Source organism: Mytilus californianus, unplaced genomic scaffold (assembly GCF_021869535.1).
Source record: "Mytilus californianus isolate M0D057914Y unplaced genomic scaffold, xbMytCali1.0.p SCAF_14, whole genome shotgun sequence".
In the NCBI taxonomy this organism is placed as follows: Eukaryota; Metazoa; Mollusca; class Bivalvia; order Mytilida; family Mytilidae; genus Mytilus; species Mytilus californianus.
In genome coordinates this window covers 1,603,881-1,615,511 of record NW_026262626.1, presented here as the reverse complement: position 1 = coordinate 1,615,511, position 11,631 = coordinate 1,603,881, and the positions used below count along the sequence as shown (strand labels likewise).

At 33.3% G+C, this 11,631-nt stretch overlaps 1 protein-coding gene across 1 annotated transcript; it reads right to left on the bottom strand.

The window, feature by feature from the left end:
- Positions 1-867: 867 nt before the first annotated feature.
- On the bottom strand, positions 868-9,110 carry LOC127723999 (cytochrome P450 2C27-like). Its single transcript, XM_052230716.1, has 4 exons — positions 8,632-9,110; positions 4,520-5,038; positions 3,635-4,075; positions 868-1,141 (listed from the first exon to the last, which is right to left on the bottom strand). Exons 1-4 carry the CDS (start codon positions 8,957-8,959, stop codon positions 945-947), a joined length of 1,485 nt encoding a protein of 494 aa, XP_052086676.1. The 5' UTR covers positions 8,960-9,110; the 3' UTR covers positions 868-944.
- Between the last annotated feature and the right edge of the window lie 2,521 nt (positions 9,111-11,631).

The following is an 11,631-nucleotide window of genomic DNA, read 5'->3' as shown; positions in this document are numbered from 1 at the left end:
TACTCATATATCCGGGCGTTGCTATCCATTACCCCGGGGAACTTCACGCGCGTCCCTACGCTGACTGGGACCATATTGGAAAAGGCAAAGCGTTGACATTCTTGACAAAAGGTATAAAACATTGATTCATCAACCAAAAAGACAAACAAAAGGTCTGGTTAATAGTTGTCTCATTGGCAATCATATCACAATTCCTTATTTTTAAAACCATACAAGACTGTGTGGCCTTTTTTATTTGCCTTCGTGGAATCTAAATGAAAGTTTAACAAACAAAAGTATTAAATCAAAGTAAAATTAATTAAACAAAAATGAATTTGAGCCATACAAGGTTTTAATCATGGGTAATGTTTTATTTGATAGGTTCAAAAGTAATGGAAGATACAAATGGGGAAAAATAAGTTCATAAGTCGAAGAGAATTTGACAACACCAGGACAAAATTATAATCGAAAACGAAGAACAGAGAAAACAACAGTCCTGCGTTAAGTCTCATTCGATGATGTCACAAGCGAGGAAAAACGGACGGGATCGATGCATAAACTGTATCTGTGGTACAATTATTTCAAGATTGATGGTTTAGATGAGTTCAACAAAGTCACCATTTTTTAAAGTCGTCTATGATGCGGAACATGAAATTAAAGGATAATAGGAAGCTCCTGTATAAAGTCTGACTTATATAACTAAAGGAACAAGTTGGCAAGAAGAGGAACACAGTTGGTTTTCATAGGAATGCCATATTTTCAACAAAGTTCTCAATTATTTTAGACTGTAGACACGGGACAAACATATTTAGAATATGCTTGAGCAAACATTTTATGATATTAAATGAAATGTGACATGTTATCATGTTCAAAAGGGAAACGTAAGAAGCGATAAAAATATTTTTTATTATAATATTATGTAAATTAGTATAATTGGAGCTATGATTATAGAGAAACCATTTACACTACAACGTATTTAGGGATTCAACTTCAACTGCACGAAAGGAGTATTCTTCTGGAGCCAACGTAATGCCTAGCTTTCCCTTTGTAGAAGGCAAATGATTTGGATCTGATGGCAGAAGTTTGAATCTTTGCACAAGTGAAGTTGTAAACAGGAAAAACTCCATTCTGGCTAATGACTCGCCAGGACATACTCTTCGTCCTGAAAAATAAAATAAAAGCAAAGTACAATTAGATACATTTTTAAAAGAAGTTACAAAACATTCCTCGTTTGATGAGGGTGTAGAAGGTTATAATCTGACGATTCATTTTAAAATAAGATCACTTTGATTTCTAATATAACTTGGAAATATATAAATAGATATAAGAAGATGTGGTATGAGTGCCAATGAGACAACTTTCCATCCAAGTTACAATTTATAAAAGTAAACCATTATAGGTCAAGGTACGGCCTTCAACACGGAGCATTGGCTCACACCGAACAGCAAGCTATAATGGGCCCCAAAAAATTACTAGTGTAAAACCATTCAAACGGAAAAACCAACGGTCTAATCTATATAAAAACGAAAATTACGTATGAACTACATAAACAGACGACAACTACTGTAATCAGATTCCTGACTTAGGATAGGTGCAAACATTTGCAGCGGGATTACACGTTTTAATGGTACCAAAACCTTCTCCCTTTTCTGAAACAATAGTATAACATCACAACATAGAAAAACACACTATAAAATATCAATTGGAAGGCTTAACTCAATCAAAAAACGTAAATTAACACACAATGAACGAATAAATTTGACCTGTGACACCTGAATGCAAATTCACAGTTAATAAAAAAATTACAAGGGATAAATAATTAAAGTCAAAAGTTAATAAACAAAGTAAAAGTATGATATCATTGTGAAATAACAAACAATTTTTAGAAAATCATCACTTTTGAAGAAAACTGCGTCATATTATACACAGGTAAATGAAAATAATTTTGTTGTTAAGTATACTTCTTCTTCTGTGTGTATAAAATCTTCCGTTTAGGAATACCAAGAAATTTCTTTAATATCAATAAAACTAATCTAACACTTGGTACATATGGGGTGAATATCAACAATAAAACTATACAATTAGTGCTAGATAAAACTTCCTGTACAAGAACAGCATCTAAGGAAAAATGAAATAATTTTGATGTACATAGTACGAAGAAGTGAAAATTTGTAGTAAATTAAATACCAAATTATAAAAGCTGGTATATAGACAAGATCCATGTTAACATTAAATAACAAAAAAGCATTACAAATAGTATCAACAGGTCAAATTAAAAAGAAAGTACGATTTGAGAGTACTCGCAGTTATTGACAGCTAGTTAAAAGCCAAAACAATAAATAATAAAAAATCATGCATTAGAGACTAAAATCAACCAAAATACATCCCAGGGATTTAGTATTTTAACGTCATGAACAGTCAAAGAAGACATGACTTGTGCAATGCCAAAAATAAATGTATCGACAGGTAGTAGGATAGTTAGGAGTGACTTCTTTATAGATAAAAATGAACGTGTGTGTGTCTCTATACATCCCGTTTGAAAAGAAAATACAAATTTAGTTATGTTTTTAATTTGCTAATGACAAAATCGATATTAGTGCCAATGTAAACTATATTCAGAGATCTAATTACAACATTGGTACGATAACCCTTACTAATAAGTTTGTTAAAAGGTTCGATGAGTTTACACGGATCACATAATGATTTCCGCGCTTTAAGTACAATATTACCATAAAATTTAGGATGTGAAATACCGTTTTTAATCAGTTTTCTACAGGTACAGCCAAATTTACTAATCAAATCTTTGTATCTATGAAAGAATTTAGTAAAAGTTTTAAGTAATTTATGGTAACGAAATCCCTGACTTAATAATTTACCAGTGATGCATTGATTACGTTGCATGTTTACGTGGCTTCAATTTTGTTAAAGTCTTTAGATACTTGTCTTTAAATTTTCAAAAAACATTTCACACTCTTTACTTTTTATTATATTAGTACATATAACTTATGTTTCAGATATCAGTGTGCATTATTGTTGTTGTCGTAATAATTATTATCAGGTAAGCATCAGAGAAAACAAGTGAAATCAACAGTATGAAGCGTTTCGGTATCATAAAAGACATCTGAGATCACCACCGGATTTTGGTAGGATTCTTGTTGTTCAGTCCTTCTTTTTCAGTGAAGTGTTTAGTAATTTTTGTTTGTCCTTTCTTTCTTTTTCGTGTTTTTATCGGTCTCTTCGACAAATTTTTGTTGGTCTTTTTGGTATCTCCTGTCTCCAATTTACATATACCTATCCAAAAACTAATTTCATCTTTCACTTGATTATATGCACGGTAAAACTGTATTTCTTCATATATATTAAAAAAAAAAAACACCACATGCAGACCAAACAAAGACAATTGCACACTTTATACAAAAATTGCAGAATTCCCGAAAAAAAATAATACAAATTTTGACTTAAATTCCACCACAACAATGTGAAAAGTCATACAATGTATGTACAATGCAACAGTTTGAATTTTGAACTACATCTAGTTCATTTTTAGGTTTATTATTTTTTTCAATCGATTAGGAAAATCTTCATCAACAAACACGTGTTTAGATTATGGACTTAAACTAAATATGTATTTATATTTCTATAATTAAAAAATTACCCAGACTGAAGACTAAAACTTTATCTACATTCACAAGCTTTCTATCTGCATCCAAGAATCTTGTAGGTCTAAACGTTTCTGGTTCTTCAAAAATGTCAGGATCATACAGCACAGAATGCAAATTAGGTATAAGAATTGTGTCTTTTGGGATCACGTGACCCTTGTAATTGAAATCTTTAGTTAACCCATGTGGAACAGCAAGAGGGCCAATGCATCCGAATCTCAGAACTTCATGTAAAACGGCTTCCGTATAAGGTAGTTTTCCCCTATCTTCCATACATGGATATCTAGATGTTCCAATGACATCACTGATTTCTTGTCGCATTAAGTTTTGAACTTCCGGGTGATTTATTAACAAAACTATAAACCACTGCACAGCTGTTGATGTCGTTTCAGTTCCCGCTACAAACAAGTCGCCTATTGTTTTTAGAAGCTGCTCATCTGAAAGATATACAAATATCAATATGAATTCAAGATAATCAGTGCATTTTTTTCAGCACATTCTCCTCCAAAAAGGGAAACAAGGAACACATGAAAGAAAACGGGAGTAGAATTATAAGGGTATGCACAGAAATTTGTTTTCAATATATGTAACGTCGTGCATTATTGTACTTGAAAATCAATATTTCCTGTAACATTTGTTTTTAAATATATGGGTTGCTATAATCTCTCTTTAAAGTACACTAATTTAACCTTCATTGTTTTTTTATGAACCTATCGAATGCAAATTAGTAAATCAAATATTTGTTGTTGCAATTCAATTACAAATCATATTGCTAACTGCAGTTTAAAAACTGTAATATTGAGGAATATCGCAAAATAAAAAGAACACGCATTTTATCTTATGTTAGAAAAAAATCATACATATTCTGCTCACAAACTTACGATCAAACGTGGATTCTGGATTGCCTCTCTCTGATTTCATTCTTTTCAGGTAGATATCAACATAATCCCGTAGATGTTTTTCATCATATGTCTCCTCATGTTCCTTTATGACAAGCGTTAGATGTTTTTCCACGTCATCAGCATTACGAAGATTGCGTTTTAAGCCAAAAGGATCATAGGGAATATGTTTGAGAAATGGAAAAATGGTAGCCACAAACATTATATTGGTGTTGCTCAGGTTTTGATTAATTTTTTCCAAAAGCGACATGAAAAACTTGTCAGTGTGTTCATAACGTTGACCAAAGTTTATTGAACACATTATATTGGAAACACATAAGGTCAAAAGTCCTCTGATGAAGAACGGTGTTCCATTTTTGTCTCCAATGACCTTCATCAAGACTTCAACCTCTTCCATTATCTTTGATTCCAAACTCCTCTTACCAAACCCAAACTCGCGTAGTGCTCCTATTGTAAAGGTTCTGTGTTCTTTCCATCGGGAACCAGACGAACTTGCAATACCTAAAATAAAATGAATTTCACAATAAAGTATATTTGACAAAAAAATTATACGACAAGTAAATCTTAATTCATGATGGAAACACCATGTAAGTGCATTAGTATTCCGCATGTGTCAGTTTTATATGACCTTTTTTTTTTAATCTTTGAATGGGATAAACATTATCATTTCCTTTCTTATAACCATATATTTGCTGTCATTTCAACGGCTATCGATTTATCTTTAATACTGCTGTGGTTTATCAAACAAATATACTTCGATCACATCAAATTGAGTATGTTTGATTTTGAATGATCGCACGTATAAGTCTCCGTTTTTATAAAACATAGAATACTGAAAAACCAATTAATTTTCGGTAGCGATTTATTTTTGCTTCATTTGCTAATTGATAGAAAAATAAAACGATTAAAGATAGCCCGGAATAATTTCACTTGGATCTTCTGTTATATGAATACATGAACAAAAAAGAAAAAGAAAAAGAAAATCGCAAAAATAAATAGCTGCAAATTTAGCGGAAACTGAGGCCTTATAGCAAACAAAAAGGCTTCAGCGAAATGTAAAATTGAATTTTTTGCTAAAAGGTAAGTTACTTATATCTTTACACTTCGCCTGCATTCTGTCAAAATATCAATTGATTTTTTTTTGCAGGACATTTCAATGTAATAACTTGTTGTCAAAGTATATATTTTTAACCCCATTTTGCTCTCAGATTGAAGAAAGTTTAACAACAAAATTTAACGTAGCCATTTAATGTTTAAAAAATTTATCACCAATTTATACACTATGTACACATCGTCTAAAAATACAATTGACTTTACCCCTAATACCAGATCAGACTTTCTTGGTTAAAGGGGCACTAGCTGTCAAATTCATGTTCATCGATTTTACTCAAATTCTCATATTTGATTTATAACAATGTAAAACATTTATCCAAATTATAAAAAGTCTGAAATAAACAATATTCCGGGCATGGGCTCGATAATATGTAGCTTCATTTCGTGTGTATTTTAGTCTAGACGCCGTCTAATTAACTCTCGAGTTGACCCCCGAAGACCTCCGATTGCCATATAAGCGATATAAACATAAATAAAGATATAAATAGATAGCAGAATCGTGCATTTGGATTTTTCTAGGTCTGTTTAATTTCATATTATAGATTAAAAATATATGTTAATCATCGTTTTTACCTGTATAAGAATGATTTTTTGTGGATCGAATCAGTCAATCAAATGATTTACCTTTGTTTTACTTTCAATGTTGACATTCTTTTCCTTAAAATAATTGAACACGCACAATGCATGCGGTATCCATCTCTAGTCGAGGGATTAAATTGAAGTTCACATGAATACGGATTCATTGAGGTCGAATTATTCACTTGCAAGTGAATAATTCATCCTCAATGTTTCTTAGCTTATTTTGTTTGACAAAATTGAACCATACTGGCTGCTAAAAGCGATATATTATTTCACTATTTCACTTTCATTAATGAATGAACAAAAAAAATCGTATTTTATCATTTTTATATATCTCGTAGCTAGTGCCCCTTTAAATATAAAATAAAAAACTCGTCAAAGATGTTTCTGTTCAGTCATCCTTTTTGGATAACATTAACTGTACCAATTTTACTGCACCATATGCGCATTTCGACACATAATGATTCTTCAGTGACCCTTTGCGACCTGTTCCTTGATTTGATTGGCTAGAACAACAACTTTGAAATTAAAAACAAACAAATCGCTACTTAACCAGTAAACAATGGTTATAGATATTTGATAGTCCGCTAATCAAACAACCAAACTTAATTTTACTGTTTGTATGCAGACTAATAAAGATGCTTTTATATTATAAACTTTTATAAACTTTTAAACGCATTGTATATAGATCACGGTAAATGTGATATGAGGGTTCAACATAGGGTATGCATGCTGTTTTTGTTCAAAGCTTAAAAAAAGAAACAAAATAATTGTTTGTCTGATTTATTCAATTTATTCCTTTCAAAACTTTTAGTCTCGTGTGTACATGATTCAAATTATCCCAGAAACACGGAAATTATATCGATTTGGTCTTTTCACGTTTTGATTCGAGTGCCATGATACGAAACGCGCGTCTGGCACACCAAATTATAAGCTCCTGTCTTTGATTCCAACAAATAATAAATTTGTTAGTTCCAAGCAATCAGACTGCTCATTTCGACCATATAAACTGTTCATTGTATTGCTTTCCATCCACCTTAATCATTAGAGCAAAATGTTGCATTTGATTTTCATTCAATGAAGTCTTCAAATTTGAAATACAAATATAATTAACTCCCTAAAGGAGCACGTGTTCATTTATGCTACAACACAAAGGGGGTCAGTTGTGGTGGTAGTGTGACATTTCTGATGGTCTTTCTCCACAGAATGTAGAGACTAAGTCCACAAAAGAATAGAAACATTGTCGATAAGTAATCATTATCAAACAATCTAAGGATTTTTTGCTTCTTATGACGATACATAAACTGTTACTTTCTTATCACCGTATCTTTATTAAGTACCGTTCAAAAAGGACAAACATTATTTGGTATTTCTATATTGTGCTTTGTATACGGTTGTTTGTCTTTGTTTAAGTTGTTTTTCGTTTTTTGCCATGGCGTTTTCAGATTGTCATCGATTTATGAATCTCAATACCCCTTTGACATCTTCCGCTCTCTTTTAGCATTTAAATAATAAAACAGTCTTTGAAAAAAGAAACAAAACGCTGCCTTACAGTTGTTATTGACCGTATGGAATTGTTCTAAAACAGATTACATGCAGCATTCACATGACTATAATTTACCAAAAACCGCATAAATTGTAGATGATGTATAATGACAATGACCATGGCTACGTCTATACGTCGAGGAGCAGAGTTTATAATATTCATCACATTTACCAAGCTGCTTGAGACACGCTTAAAAATATACAAACATTTTTTCATTACAACCATAAAATGTCTCAGTTCTCAGTTCCCAAATCTAGGATCATCTAGTAGCTTTCGATAAGTCTACGGAGAATTGTTTCGAGGTGATAATTGCTGGATCTGTGGTATATTTTAAGCATGCGAGCAGGCTATCTTAACCTGTTGATGAAACATTTGATAAACAATGCAATTTGTGTTGTTGTTCATGTCTGAACTATGGCAGAAAATGGTTTGTTGAGCCTTTAAATTAAATATCGCATATTGTCTAGATAGATGACCCTCCAGGTGTTCTTTCAGAACAAAAAACGTGCCTAAATAGTGTTGCTTATGAGGCAAAGTAATCCGGTGATAAATAAAAAAGAAGGGGAGAACAAAATTGGAATAAATCCATGGTCACATGACTAAAAGTAATGTCGTGATAAATTATGGACCTTTGGTTGAAAAGTTTTTTGTTTGGTTCAACCCCCTATTGAGAAAATAATGAGGATAAATACAAGTTTTGAAAAAAAGCGAATTCTGAGAAATAAAATGTTAAAATGACGGAAAGTTCACAATAGTCAAATTAAAGTCTTTTTATGTTAACTTTCAACCGGTCAATACTTCTCGTATAGTTCGACAAGACGAGGTTCAAGCTCATGAAGGGATTCCATGTACTCACCTTTATAATGACCAATTTCCTTCGCAATAAACATATCAGGACGATCTGACGTCACATCTCCATTTTTTATGAACACTTCTTTGAGTGTTTCTAGTCCATTAACTACGACCATTGTTTTGGATCCTAATATTAAACTAAACACATCACCATACTTTAGTCTATATTCTCTGAAAGCTTCTGGTAAATTGTCTAACTTCACGTTTAAGTTTCCCAGAAATGGTGTTGTCGGTGGTCCCGGTGGCAGTGTGGCATTTCTGGTGGTCTTTCTCCACAGAATGTAGAGACCAAGTCCACAAACTAACAGAAACACTGTTGATAAGTCAATCATGATTGCTACACTAATTAAGGAATTGTGTGCTTCTACTACTAAGCTAGGACTTCCTTTTCATTGTCCTATATATTTAATACAGGCAAAAATGACGAAAAAAACATTTGTTATTACAAGCATCAAAATGACGAAATAGCTTTAAAGGCCGATTCAGTTGTTATTGACAGTATAACTTTGTTCTAAAAATAGATCCAATATATTTGTACTGTGTATTACCTGGACTATTTTAACTGTACAGTTTAGTGTATTATTCATGAAAATCATCTGAATTTTTTGCTTTTTCTACCACATGAGGAATTTTCCGTTTGTTGAAAAAGCAGAAAATGAATGCAGAATTCAAAAAATGGACAGATACTATTTGGATTTAAACTTAATTTTGACTAGTGTCAAGCTATCCAGCAATTCTCATCCTGCAATTCTCTTTATAAAAAGCTATCCTGCAATTCGTCGTCCTGCAATTGCGTTTGGAAAACTACTTGAGCGACAATTTCATTTTTCTTTAAAATCATAGTTTTTGACTTTTTTGTTCGAAAACAAGATTAATATAGAAAATAAAAGATTTGTATATCCGATTAACAAAATTTTAACTTTAGTTTGCACATTTCTAACTCATATTTACGGTTTTGTCAAAAGCATTTTCAATAAAAAAATCATTATGACATTCAAATAAAGTATTATCTGTTAAGTCCAGGATGTGATTCGTATTTACGCATGTTAAATCAACATTTGCAATTTTTTCAAAACTCATATTAACGATAAAAAAAATAAAGAATTTTGAAGTAAAATAATTTTTTCATGGCATACCGACTTAAATTCTATTTGAAACTGGGCCAACCACCTTCCAACCTATTGCCTCGGCAGTTCTGTATGGCTAGGGATTATAGACGCTGCCCTAATGAATAGCTATTGGGTAGTACTACAACGTGAGGATAAAGAATTTCTGGGGTAAGCATTCTGAAAGGCCGAAAATTTCGTCCGTAACACGGAAAAAAGTAAAATTTGATAAAATACGCATTGGGCACTTTCCAACCTATTGCCTCGGCAGTTCTGTATGACTAGGGATTATAGACTCTGCTCTAATAAATAGCTATTGGATAGTACTACAGCGGGAGGGTAAAGAATTTCTGGGGTAAGCATTCTTAAAGGCCGAAAATTTCGCTCGAAACATAGAAATAAAGCCAAATTCGATAAAATACGCGTTGGGGACACCCACTTTCCGACCCATTGTCTCGGTTGTTTTTTATGGCTAGGGATTATAGACGCTGCCCTAATGAATAGCTATTGGATAGTACTACAACGTGAGGATAAAGAATTTCTAGGGTAAGCATTCTGAAAGGCCGAACATTTCGTCCGAAACACGGAAAAAAGTCAAATTTGATAAAATACGCATTTGGCACTTTCCAACCTATTGCCTCGGCAGTTCTGTATGGCTAGGGATTATAGACTCTGCTCTAATAAATAGCTATTGGATAGTACTACAGCGGGAGGGTAAAGAATTTCTGGGGTAAGCATTCTTAAAGGCCGAAAATTTCGCTCGAAACATAGAAATAAAGCCAAATTCGATAAAATACGCGTTGGGGACACCCACTTTCCGACCCATTGTCTCGGTTGTTCTTTATGGCTAGGGATTATAGACGCTGCCCTAATGAATAGCTATTGGATAGTACTACAACGTGAGGATAAAGAATTTCTGGGGTAAGCATTCTGAAAGGCCGAAAATTTCGTCCGTAACACGGAAAAAAGTAAAATTTGATAAAATACGCATTGGGCACTTTCCAACCTATTGCCTCAGCAGTTCTGTATGGCTAGGGATTATAGACTCTGCTCTAATAAATAGCTATTGGATAGTACTACAGCGGGAGGGTAAAGAATTTCTGGAGTAAGCATTCTTAAAGGCCGAAAATTTCGCTCGAAACATAGAAATAAAGCCAAATTCGATAAAATACGCGTTGGGGACACCCACTTTCCGACCCATTGTCTCGGTTGTTCTTTATGGCTAGGGATTATAGACGCTGCCCTAATGAATAGCTATTGGATAGTACTACAACGTGAGGATAACGAATTTCTGGGGTAAGCATTCTGACAGGCCGAAAATTTCGTCCGTAACACGGAAAAAAGTCAAATTTGATAAAATACGCATTGGGCACTTTCCAACCTATTGCCTCGGCAGTTCTGTATGGCTAGGGATTATAGACTCTGCTCTAATAAATAGCTATTGGATAGTACTACAGCGGGAGGGTAAAGAATTTCTGGGGTAAGCATTCTTAAAGGCCGAAAATTTCGCTCGAAACATAAAAATAAAGCCAAATTTGATAAAATACGCGTTGGGGACACCCACTTTCCGACCCATTGTCTCGGTTGTTCTTTATGGCTAGGGATTATAGACGCTGCCCTAATGAATAGCTATTGGATAGTACTACAACGTGAGGATAAAGAATTTCTGGGGTAAGCATTCTGAAAGGCCGAAAATTTCGTCCGTAACACGGAAAAAAGTAAAATTTGATAAAATACGCATTGGGCACTTTCCAACCTATTGCCTCAGCAGTTCTGTATGGCTAGGGATTATAGACTCTGCTCTAATAAATAGCTATTGGATAGTACTACAGCGGGAGGGTAAAGAATTTCTGGGGTAAGCATTCTTAAAGGCCGAAAATTTCGCTCGAAACATAGAA

Excerpts from the sequence above, each read along its gene's own strand:
- LOC127723999 (XM_052230716.1), bottom strand. The coding sequence starts at position 8,959 with ATGATTGACTTATCAACAGTGTTTCTGTTAGTTTGTGGACTTGGTCTC. Across the intron at positions 4,076-4,519 it reads TCCAGAATCCACGTTTGATC|ATGAGCAGCTTCTAAAAACA; the intron begins GTAAGTTTGTGA and ends TATATCTTTCAG. Across the intron at positions 1,142-3,634 it reads AGTTTTAGTCTTCAGTCTGG|GACGAAGAGTATGTCCTGGC; the intron begins GTAATTTTTTAA and ends TTTATTTTTCAG.